Source organism: Saccostrea cucullata, unplaced genomic scaffold, assembly GCF_032062105.1.
Source record: "Saccostrea cucullata isolate Sc308-1 unplaced genomic scaffold, CSIRO_AGI_Scuc_v1 ctg5833, whole genome shotgun sequence".
Classification (NCBI taxonomy): Eukaryota; Metazoa; Mollusca; class Bivalvia; order Ostreida; family Ostreidae; genus Saccostrea; species Saccostrea cuccullata.
The window spans coordinates 6,017-19,276 of NW_026929181.1; the positions used below are offsets into that span (position 1 = coordinate 6,017).

The 13,260-nt window shown below is 33.9% G+C and overlaps 1 protein-coding gene across 1 annotated transcript; it reads right to left on the minus strand.

The window, feature by feature from the left end:
- Positions 1-396: 396 nt before the first annotated feature.
- On the minus strand, positions 397-7,627 carry LOC134280017 (ficolin-2-like; the record flags this gene model as incomplete). Its single annotated transcript, XM_062762448.1, has 4 exons — positions 7,609-7,627; positions 1,818-1,957; positions 986-1,085; positions 397-564 (listed from the first exon to the last, which is right to left on the minus strand). Coding segments are annotated over exons 1-4 (427 nt in total), but the record flags the coding sequence as incomplete, so codon positions are not given.
- Positions 7,628-13,260: the final 5,633 nt, after the last annotated feature.

Consider the following 13,260-nt stretch of genomic DNA (forward strand, 5'->3'; position numbering starts at 1 on the left):
TACTGCAACATGATACAACGAAATTGTTATCGTACGGTCTATCCATAGTAGTTTTCCCAGAATGCACGACCATGAAGCCGAGCAGGCGTATTCAAGGAATTTGGAATTACATAGTTGCTAGCGCTCGAGAGCGCTAGAAAAACACAATTTTAAACAAGAAGGTCATATTAAATGTATCATAGCGAAAAAAATATATATTGTCCAACATACTATTGTGTAGATACCAATGCTATACTTGTCAAAAAATCTATAGAATTTTGATAACTGAAAAAAGCACCTTAAAAAATAAAGAAAAAGAAAAGAATGAATTAGCACATGTACAATGAAAAGTATATCGTATTTTCTCTCTAACACTCTGTGTCCTAGGTTACTTATAACTTATTACTTATTACTTACCTAATGATCCTGTGGCAGGTCCTGCGAGGTAGAGTCTGTATTTATCTGTTTCATCAGAAACAGAGAACCGATCATACAATTCATACTTTGTTGTGTCATCTACATGAGTTATGGATACATAGAGAGATGAGTCATTTCCCTTTGTCAATTGATTGATAACGTCATTTCCTGTTATAAAGTATATTCAGAATCAGTGAGAAGTGTTGCAATTAAGAAGCATTTTTTCGTGTTCTACAGGACATCAAATTGTTTATAGAATAGGGAAAAAAATCAAAATTCATATTCATGTGTGTGAAGATATCTCAGGTACCTGTTCTAAAAAGGAAACAGTTCTATCATATCACTTACTATACCCAAAATGATTTTTTCCTTCATCTAACTTTACTTTTATTTATCTAAAATTTCTTAATAAAAATCCAATAACAATCAACATGAATTACTTTTTACTCAGAGACAGTAACATGTATGATATGTCGACCTCCTAAATTATTAGCTTTTGATTATTAAATATGTATGCACATGCAACATTCACGTTTGGATGAATTGGATTTGATCGAAAACAAAGATTTATATATTGCTTTTAATTTACCTATCCAGACATCTCCTGGTGGTGTTCCGAAACCGTTTTTATATTCTTCCCATGTTCTAATAAAGCTAAGGTTTTCATCTCGATTTCTTTTCTGGATAACCTTTAAAAGACGAGCTCTGATGAATTTGTAAAAAAAAAAAAAAAAACAAAAAACAAAAAAAAAAACACTTACATGATAAATGACTGATGTGTTTCCTTTAAATTTATGTAAAGAAAGGAAATTTATTCAGGCACCTACGTATATGAATGATTTTTTAAAAAAAAAATGTCATTTATTCATTATCCTTTTACCCACAGTGTTTCTTGAAACATCATCTTCAAAGGTAATAATAGACACAATGTTATAAAGAAAATTAGATTTAAATAGTTAATCTCAATTTTCTAGGAAAACAGCGCGGATGTGACCGGTCAGCAGGGGATGCTCACTCCTCCATGGCACCTGATCCCATCTCAGATGTTTCGGAGGTCTGTGTTTGCTCTGCTCTTATTTTGTGTCGTTTTATAGACTTTGAGATTGAATACTATTCGTTCTCTTCATATCCTTCTTATTACATTTTTGAATAAAATATTCAGTCTACCATAAAACATACTGAATGTTTAAAAGGGTAAGATTGAAAATTTTCACATCTCGAGAACTTTTATCAACCGTCTCTACGCCGCCATTTTTAGTGTGAAAACTACCCTCAAGTACATGACTTTGTACATTCAATATTAGATATGGCATGTAGTTGAGTGTGTCTCGGTTGACAATGGTTTTCGATTGTCAATATATATATATTGTTTATATTCAGAAGAAATTTCTAAAATTACAAGCAACAAATGAACTACTCACTGTCCAGCCCCCACCCTGTGTTTCCATATCACACAGGGCGCTGACGGGACTTGAAATGGTGCCATAAGGATAAATTGTATACACGCCTGATTGATCCTTCCCGTTGTCGAGGAGAGCCTTACAATCCACAGGAAGAAATGCTAATAAAAAAAAGATTGCAGGAATTACACATTTTAACATAGAAAAAATCAAAACATAAAGACCTTCGATGGGACTAGGTAGGGCCTGAGGGAAAAATACTAGTATTTTCGCGTTAAATATTGCAATTTAAATCGAATGTTTATATAATTATGATGTGGAATATAAAAATATATCCAATGAGTCAGGGAACAGAATAGTGGGGTTAAGATAGGATAAATAGAGGATATTCAATGTTTTGTAATTGAATATGGAATTTATTTCACGAGTGGGACAGGATTTGTTAATATTTTCACGAGTGCAAAGCACGAGTGAAAATATCAAAAAATCCTGTCTCACGAGTGAAATAAATTCCATATTCAACTACAAAACATTGAATTTTCTGTTTATTACATTTTCTTTGATTTTCCCTTTGCCTATGTGTTTTTGTAATGCAGTCTTAGGTACATGACGTCATAGTTGAGCGGTTGAGACGTCATAGCTAAGTGAAAAACATTGTAAACATGAATTTCAGCAACATATTTGGGGAACTTTCGCAGTTTTATTTTATGACAGAATGATTTATAAACTGTTTTCTATCTTATAACAGGTTAAGAAGTATTTTTACAACACTTTTGGTGAAGGGAAGGAAAATCGAGAATTTTCCCGCACTTCTGATGTTCATTTTGATATCCTTTCACACTGTGACAGGATATCGCTTTTATTCAATGGATAAATTACAGTATTTCACTGTTGAAAATATAATAAATGCAATTATCTGATGTGTACCCATTATTATCTTAGTTGTAAAACATTTTATATTACATAAATAGCCTCCTCTTCAATTAATATTAATCATAATTACTTGGTAGTTACCCAACCATAGGCCACATTAAAATTTTAATTTTAAACCCTACATTACACATTAAGCACACATTTTGATTTTTTTTCATCTGTTTATATGATTCTTCCATATTCGTAAATCTATAGATATATTAACAAATATTTTCAAAGTGTAATTCTTTCCATGCAAGAATATAAAATTGGTTATTGGTTTTATGTTACATTCCCTGAAACGTTCAACTTTCCCATTTTCCGTTCGCTCACCGTTCGTTCAGCGTTCGTTCACCGTTCGCTCTCCGTTCACAGTATTGCGTTCACCGTTCACCGTGCGCTCGTGTTCACCGTTCGCTCTTCGTTCCATTTACTTTGCGTTCACCTTGCGTTCACCGTTCACTTATCGTTCAGTCTTCATTATCATTCGGAACTCCGAAGTGAAAGGACTTATCTTTTTGATGGTAAGGATTTACACGTTTTTAATTAAATAACTTAGATATCGTGTTTGAAGAGTAATTATTTCATTGCAAAAATTATCTATGATATTTATACAGCGTCGTGCCAAAAGTATTCGCGGAAAAATGGCGGCCGTCGTAAAACGTTCACGCTTCGCGTTTTTTCAAATCGTCCTAAATCTTTATGCAATCGCTTTTTTGTATTTTGACATCATCCCCAAAACTGCGTAAGGTCAAAGTTTACCGTGATGTCATGTTTGACGTATGCTAAAGTTAGACTGCCGAATATTACGGACTGTAAACAAGATGGGTAGAAAATCAAAAGAACTGTCACTAGAGATAAAACAGCTGATTATAGATTTGAAAGAAAACGGACATAAAGTAAGTGAGATCTCAAGAATTATGAAAATTCCCGAATCTACATGTAGATCAATTTTGAAAACGTTTCATCAGCGAAATAGTGTGGAAAAAGCTCCTCGTTCGGGACGTCCCAGGAAAGTGTCAAAACGTGGTGAAGTAAGATTACTTCGTATGGTTAGGAAGAACCGGGGAAGTGTTTTGAAGGATATAACAACTGATTTTAATGATGGAAATTATTGTGAACCTATTAGTGAACGGACAGTCAAGCGGATTTTACATAATAACAAAATTTACAGAAGAGTAGTGAGAAAACGTATGGTTGTCAAAGAAGTAAATAGAAAGAAACGTTTAGCATGGTGTTTACTCAAACGAAGATGGACTGTTGAACAAAACTGGAAACCTATCATATTTAGTGATGAATCTCAAGTGGTTATAGGGCAAAATAATCGTGTGTATGTCTGGAGATCCGCCCAGGAATCGTACCGTCCGGAGTGCATGTATGCGATTTCAAAACCCAAAGTTTCCGTAATGATATGGGGATGCATCAGCTGGTATGGTCCAGGGACTTTATGCAAGGTACAAGGTAACATTAATGCCGATAAATATATAAATATCATTGACAACCACCTGTGGCCTGTTATTGCCCGACATTTCCCTGCAAACAACTACGTTTTTCAAGACGACAATGCGCCGGTACATAGAGCCCGTGTTGTAGAGGAATATAAACGTGCAAATAATATTCGAGGTATGGTGTGGCCAGCCCAGAGTCCGGACATTAATATCATTGAAAACTGTTGGCATAGAATTAAAAGACAGATCCAAAATCACGCCGGAGATATTACCACCCCTGATCAGCTGGTCGATGTTATTTTACACACTTGGCAGAATTTCACCATAGAGTATATTCAAAACCTTTATAAATCCATCCCAAGACGCATCATGGCATGTATACGATCCAAGGGACATTTAACAAAGTATTAAAGGTAAGCGTTTGTTTTGTTTTTGTTGCATTTGGGTGACTTTTATGTTGCAAGCGCGATAACTCTCAAATCACGTCCGCCATTTTTCCGCGAATACTTATGGCACGACGCTGTATTTCTAATATTATAACTCATCCGTTACTTTATTCATGAAGTTTCACTGGAAAATAATGCATTAAGTACCTACATGTATGTAGAACGATGCTAAAATATTAAATTTTAAAAAGGGTAATGTACAAATGCTTCACATACGGCAACAATTTGTTGTAATGTTAAAGACTACAAATCATTAATGAATGTATAATAATTAATCCAAGTCTTTTACAAGACAAGAATACACAAAAAATTATTTCTATAGTAACACGTATTTTAAACTACACTGTACACGTAAATCTGAGAATTACGAGGGGTGATCAAAAAGTTCGCGAACTATCTCTATATCTACAAAACCACAATTCATATTAGAATGAAATTCGGTACACACATAACCATACACAAAGTCTATAAATAACATATACTGAATAAAGTTTTTCTCCTTGTTTTTGACGTCACAATGTGAAAATGACGTCACTATTTAGGTCACTTGTGACGAAAAATGGTTGTCTCAGTCGAACTCGATCAACAAATGACTGTACAATTTATTGCATATCTTAGAAATCTCTCTGCAGTATCATAAAATAATTTGTACACAGTTTATTAAGATAAATGAGTTCTTATAAATTCAATTAATGATTGGATTGATCGTTTTAGTGAAGGAAGGCAGATGGTTTAAAATGATACTTGTCATCTTGCCCAGTGAAAGCAAGTTTGGAAAGATATGTGTTTTTATTTGAGCAAATTGCAATCAAAGACCTCCAATTTACACTTTGAAAAATAGTTGAATATTTGAACAATAATATACTTATTAAATACCTAAGATATCGTTTACTTTAGATTTTAAATATATTAGATATGATAAAAAGGAAGCACCCATTCTCTATCCACCTTGAATAAAGGTCTCTCTCGAGACAGAAGATTTGTGTTTTAATGGTCGCCATGCTTATTTTTGGAAAGGATATTATTATCCACCCATTTTGTTGCCGAGATTTGACCATGTCTGACAAATGAACTGTTCTTGTTATAAAAATTAACTCACGTGGAAAGAAATATAAAACTAAGAAAAATCTTTTTCAACTTTTGTGACAGAACGCTACGGAGGGGGTCACGTGACCGCCAATATCACGTGATTCGGGCATGCGCAGAACGGTGGTTGATGTGCATTAAAATTGGAGAGGATTAATCTAAAATATATTCAACACTGAAACCAAATATTGTTTCTTTTATGGAAGTTATTCAATTAGTTCGCGAACTTTTTGATCACCCCTCGTATTAAAAGTACTGCAAATATTCAGATAATTAAATATCTTTAGAGGTAATTAAATTGATAGTGTGATTTTAGATTTTAGAAAAGACCAACTGATTAGAATAGTCTATTATTAGAGAAGGAAAATTTCTTCATTCACCGTACCTGAATGTATGTTTGCCATTCAGTATAATTAAGACCCCCCCCCGTGCCTTTTCTCCCGAAATAAAACTCTTAGTGAGTATTTTCAGTATATTTTGATTATTATTTAATGTGTATTATAACACAAGAAAATCAGTCTTAAAACTAACATCAAACAGTTATTAAACAATAGTATTTTAGAATACACTTATCCGAAAGTAGTATTTTAAATTGGCAGGGAATGTTTCAAATTCAATTTAAAACTTAATCCTTCCAAGTAAATGTATATATTCCCATTATTTATTTATTTTTTCTGCAGGAATGCAAAAATCAGATCTACAAAATGACAGGAAAAAATATAACAACTTCTTGGAAATACTTAGTGACTCTTTGCCTTCGACATGTTCGGTGAAACGCGATGTCCACACCTCCACTGTGTCGAATTATTTTGATTGACAGGACAAGCACGTGGACTTCCTGTGAACCGTGTGAACTTGATAAAGGAAAATAAAAGCCAATGCTTACCGTCAAATGTATTTGTCAATCTAAAAAAAAAATGATTACATTTACTACTTGGAATCTTTAGGAAAAATAATAAGAATTTTTATTTGATACAACATATATCTAAGAGATGAATTGAGGGGGTATCTCTCTCTCTCTCTCTCTCTCTCTCTCTCTCTCTCTCTCTCTCTCTCTCTCTCTCTCTCTCTCTCTCTCTCTCTCGTACATTTCTCTGTTCAATAAAAAAAACTATGACAGCACATTACTTATTTGGTTTTGAAAATTAAATTTAAATAAGGGCAATGTACATCCTGTATTTTTATTTACCAATTGCAGCAAATATACAAAAAGAAACACGTATTTTTGAGAGAAAAAAACACGAATACATGTTAGATCTAGATCTGAGAATTAGCACGGTATGACCCTATCTTGGTGAAATTTTAAATGGGTTTTAGCATAATATGATCGTTTATTTCAGATTCCCTATAAATCAAACAAACAATATGGATGTTATTTTGCTTCTTTAATATGGCGTTTCTGGCCGCGGTGATCAATTTGCTGGGGTTACCACAGGGCTGCCCCACAATCAACAATCAATACAACAAATATGACGACCCACATCGGGCGGATCATGCACTGGGTAGGTCACAAGTGCATGGACGTCACTAATTCAATAATCAATCAAATTCAATCAATCATTACTCAATCAGTCAATCATTCAATCAATTCAAATATCAATAAAGTCAATAAACAATGGAATGAGCGTAAGAATGTGTTGCAATCGTCCAATTGCGATGGAATACGCCACTTGCAGGGGCCATGACTACTCGTGTCTACTACGAGTAATCATGAAACTGCAACCGCCACCAATGGGGTGCCAAGAACCATGGTGAAGGCGGCAGTACCTCAACGCAAATGGTCACCGTCGACCAGGGCCTGCTCATTCACCATTACAAACTTACAGAACAGGAAATTACACAAGTTTTAAAATATGGAGTCATTGACATGTCAGTAAAACACAATTTCATTTACTCTATATAAACATTGGCGATACTTACCGGCTCTGTATTTTTCCATCGGTTACGTGTATAAATTACCTACAAGTATGGAACGCCATCACTGCCTTATAGCATACAATTATGCATCTATTATGTGAATTTATCATTACGTGATGTGAACATATCTTTACGTTAAGTCACTTTTTTATGAGGTGATGTAAATATATCATAACATCATGTCAATGCTGCATTACATGAAGTAAATACATCCTTTCATTATGTCAGCACTTCATAACTTGAAGTAAAAAATTCATTATGTGAAGTGATAATGTGTTTACATTGTGTTAAAACTTTATTGCATGAAATGAATTTTTCTTTACATCATTTCATTTCTTTAATATGTGAGGTCAAAATTGCATTACGTCAAGTAAATTGTGTTTTATAATTAAACTTATCATCACACGAAGTCAAAAGCCCATTCCTTTTTGAGAGTGTATATTTCTATTATATCAAAGCATTATTACGTGATATGGATTTATCTTTATTTTACGGCGAGGGCATCATGATATGAGGTGAACACATCTTACCTTTATGTCAGTGCTTTATTACGTGGTGTAAAAAGTGTATAACATAATGTGAATATATCTTTATATTATATCAATACTTTATTACATTATGTCAAAACTCCATTCCGTGATGTGGATATATAATTACGTTATGTCAACTCTTTCTTATGTGATTTAAAAATATCTTTATATTGTGTTAACTCTTTATCATGTTGATTCCAAAAGTTCATCACCTGATGTTAAAAAAACATTTACATTATCTCAAAGCTGTATATCTAGTATATAATGAATGTTGACGACCGTGATTTAATGACTGGTAAGAATGGGGGGGGGGGGATCCTGATTAGGACAAATTACAGGCATATAATATCAACCCCCCTCTTTTCCCAAACATAACTTTACTATAGAAAATGTAATGTTCATTGAAACTGTACAGCCCCCACCCCCACTTTTTGTTGAAGTATAATCCACTAAGGGCAATATAATATATCTGGGGAAAAAATAGGACTGATCGAAGTTGGACCCCTCTCCCCGAAATAGGATTTTCGGGCTTGGACTTTTTTTTTGTTTATCAAGTTTTTTCGGGTAAATGATTTTTTTTCTGGCTGACCTCCTCTTTCAAAAAATGATGTTACGTCACTGGAGTTAGTAATTTTTTTTAATCATTCCAGGGCCAGAATTCTATTACAAAAATCTACCAATCGCTCATCTAAATCAATTGAATATGCCTTAGTAAGCATGCATGGGCACATATCAGTGGCAGATATGGGAATCTTGAACAAGGAAGGGGGACGGTATATGGTTGAAGACCAAGGGCGGTAAGGAGAAGCTTTCAGGCTTTAAAGAAAAACGTTTTCAACTTAATTCAGCTAAGCTTATTGTGAAACTAATGCAATGTCCTTCAAAGTTTAAGACTTTTATTAAAAAAAGAATCAAAATAAAAAGAAAAAAAATGATTGCTGCACGACTCATATTTGATTTATTTAATCATGAGATTAAAGTAAACATCATTGAATTTCGACGTGACTTTTATTCACAGTCGCAGTGTTAAGGCTTTGCACGTTTCAAGATTGTCAATCATTTGTCACTTAAAGTTTTCATTTAAAGATGCCATTCCCAAATCGTCGAGAATATCTTCTACGACAGTTTTCTCTCCCGCCATTTTTAGTGCTTGCGGAACGCAGAAAATACGTTATGCTCATATAAAGGCCGAGGATACCCGTGTTCGCATAACGTAATAGTGAATCGACATAATGTAGAAGAGTGCGCACAGTATGGCATAAGCTTTTCACATCAGTTAATAAAAACTAAGATCTCATGAAAAGTAAACATAACGAAATGCAAGATGACGAAATATAATTGTAGTATGTGTAAATGTCATAAAGAGTTGACATAATGTAAAGGAAAGTTAACACGATGCAATAGTAGTGTGGGTTAATGTCATAAAGAGTTGACATAATGTAATGGAAGGTTGACACAATGCAATAGTAGTTTGGGTTAATGTCATAAAGAGTTGACATAATGTAATGGAAGGTTGACACAATGCAATAGTAATGTGGGTTAATGTCATAAAGAGTTGACATAATGTAATGGAAGGTTGACACAATGCAATAGTAGTGTTCTGCTCTAAGGCAGTGACGGCGTTCCATATACAAGGCTGTCCCTCTCTTTATTCCTTTTAAATCATTTAAACACCTCTTACCATGTTTCCTTGCGTGACAAATATAGAACTCAGAAAAAAAATTATCTTTGCAAGTGTTGCTCATTGTTGTCTTAAACAGATCGGAGAGAATACTCGAAATCGGGTATTATCCGTGAAATCGCGTATAATACCCGATATTAGGGTATCGTTGAATCCGCGAAATCGGGTATTTCGTGCAACTTGCTTTAAAAACAAAAGAATAAAGCAACGACGCATTATGCCAGTTACTGTTACTTGTACATCAGTATCTTGTGGATTTATTTTTATTAAACTCAAATCATACGGTTGTCAAATAAATTTAAAATCACACGACAAACACTGCTGGGGTAACAAAGAGAACACAATGGCGTTATTATTTTTCAATATAATTTCCAAAAACAAATAACTACACTTCGTTTGTCTTTATTTCCCATTAAAGTATTCCATATACTTAATTTTCTAATTTGTGTACTATTCACAAAATGTGAAACTTTAAAGAAATTAAACAACTAACGCCGTGTTATGTATTTTTACTGAAAAATGTATGGCGTCCCTTTCACGTGAAATATAAATTATTCCTAACAGTTAGAGAGTACTGTATAAGCGAGTCATAATTGTACATCTCTGCCATAATAGAATACCAACGTTATTATAAAGAAGAAAGTAAAATAAGATTAAATAAATACCAACGGGAAAACAGGTTAAAAATAGCAAATTGAAGGTGAGTATCTTTTTTATGTCAATTCAGCATGGAAATTTTTATTCAAAGACACCGTAAATTTTTTGGTTGCATTTTAATTTTTTCTTTATTTTATGCATTTGTGTGAAAATTGAGAGCGAGAAGTCAAATGAACAGGATTTTCTTGTTTTTTTTTTTTGGGGGGGGGGTATAAACAAGAGGCCCAGGGGCCACAGCGCTCACCTGAGCACAAACCGGCTAGGAAAAAGCAAATATCAGATCAGAAATGAAAGTTTACTGAGTTTGGAAGGGGGGGGGGGGGCTTAAATCTTAACCGCCCAGGGGGTCATGATTTGAACAAACTAGAATCTACACTACCTGAGAATGATTTCATATAAATATCACTAATCATGGCTTTGAAGTACTTGAGAAGGAGATTTTAAAAGATTTCGAACCCTATATATTCTTATGAAAAACTTTGATCGACCATTTTGGCCCCTACCTTCCCCTGGTGTCATGATTTGAACAAACTTGAATCTACACTACCTGAGATGATTCCACATTAGTTTCATCTTTCCTGGCTCAGTGGTTCTTGAGAAGAAGATCTTTAAAGATTTTTCCTATATATTACTATGTAAAACTTTAACGGCCATTATGGCCCAATCCTAGCCCCGGGGGTCATTATTTGAACAAATTTGAATCTACACTACCTGAGAATGATTTCACCTGAGTTTTATTTTTCCTGTCTGAATGGTTCTTTGGAAGAAGATTTTTAATGATTTTTCCTATATATTCGTATGTAAAACTTTGATCGGCCATTTTGGCCCCACCCTACCCCCGGAGGTCATGATTTGAACAAACTTGAATCTACACTACCTGAGGATGATTCCACATGAGTTTCATCTTTCCTGACGAAGTGGTTCTTGAGAAGAAGACTTTTTTAAAATGACATTAATTTTTCTCTAATTCATAATTATCTCCCCTTGGAAAAGGGCGTGGCCCTTCATTTGAACAAACTTGAATCGCCTTCACCCAAGGATACTTTGTGCCAAGTTTGGTTGAAATTGGCCCAGTGGTTCTTGAGAAGAAGATGAAAATGTGAAAAGTTAACGACGACAACAACGACGACAGACAACGGACAAATTTTGATCAGAAAAGCTCACTTGAGCCCTCGGCTCAGGTGAGCTAATAAAAGTCAAATGTGTACATCTTTTCATGAGCTTATAATACATTGAATTTCTCAATATAGATCGAGGTACAGTCATATTGAAATATGAATTACATAGTCAAAATTTCTTATAGTTTTTATGTTTATGAATATGTTAATGAACAAACTGAAATAATGGAGTGTTCAATTGCCTTGCAAACTCTTGTCTTACTTTTTGGGAATATAATTCCTCATCGAACATTAAAATTTCATGAAAATTAGAGCCACTTCCTTTCTTTATTATACTATTTGATAGGGTAAATTTTACCTCTTTATCTTTTATATTTTTCTTATATCGCTATCTTATAATTCATTATAATATGCGAATGCAACGCACTATGGTTCTAGACAATATGTCCCAGTTTTCCTTTAGTTATTTTATCTATGATACTTATTACTCATGGCAATAACTTTTCCTAATACTCATCGATAATGAAAAAATGTGTTAAAAAAATAAACATGAATTCTAGTTATTTGTAGTCTCATACTGTGTTAGAAAATAACAGGTTGCTTTTTGTTTACCTATACATGTATAATTTTTATTTGATGAATAAATCTACCCTTCAATTAAAAATATGTAACCGAGTTTAGCCGACCGTGACAAAGAGAGGTCTCTTGGACACATGTAGAACACAGTCGAGGATGTTTTGTCAGAGGTGGTCAAGAAGCTTTTATCCCCTCACCCCCCCCCCCTTCCGAAGTCGCCAAGAAATGGTAAAATATTGATGACTTAGCGAAATTAAACGATCAACAGTTATGTTAATGCTCTAATAAGCTCTATTCCTGAAACTGTTACTGTCTCTGCTAAAATGCTGAAGACATATTCTGCAAATATGTATGAATGATAAAAAAAAAAAGATTTTCAAAAAAAAAAAACAGAAAGAGTTTTTTAGCCGAAATTTTAGACATTTTTATCATTACATTATTTATACATTCATAAATAAATTTGATTTTATGCACAAGATGAATGTGAAAGTAATTAATGACGCATAATTCGATGCAATAGACAATCCCTTGTTTATACATGGCATCATATCTTGTGTGCGAAATGTGTTTCCGTATAATTTGATTTATTTACAAATTGTTCATGTTTGTCGTGTTGATGTGGAATTATTATAAATTCCCGAATTCTGATACTTTACCATTCTGTTGTGTTGGGAAGAACATTAGGAAGAAGCATATACTTTCAACATTATGAAAAATATAAAGCAAATCGAACGCCTTTTTGTGTGCAGATCATGAAATGTACTGGCCTCCACGGGTATTTGTTGACCTGAGCGCATTAATCTTGACGCCCAAATTCTTACTTGGCTAGTGATACCTTTAGAAAACATTTGTATCTAGATGAAAGTTAACTCGGCAACATGCGCCATTCCATTGTTTAAGTTTTATTAGGTGATTACACCTCCTATACCCGATTTCGCAGATACAACAATACCCTAATATCGGGTATTATACGCGATTTCACGGATAATACCCGATTTCGAGTATTCTCTCCGACCTGTTTAAGGGTTTTGTACTGAAACAAACCCAAATGGCATACCAAAATTCGAAAAAGAAACGATACTGTCACCTCGCT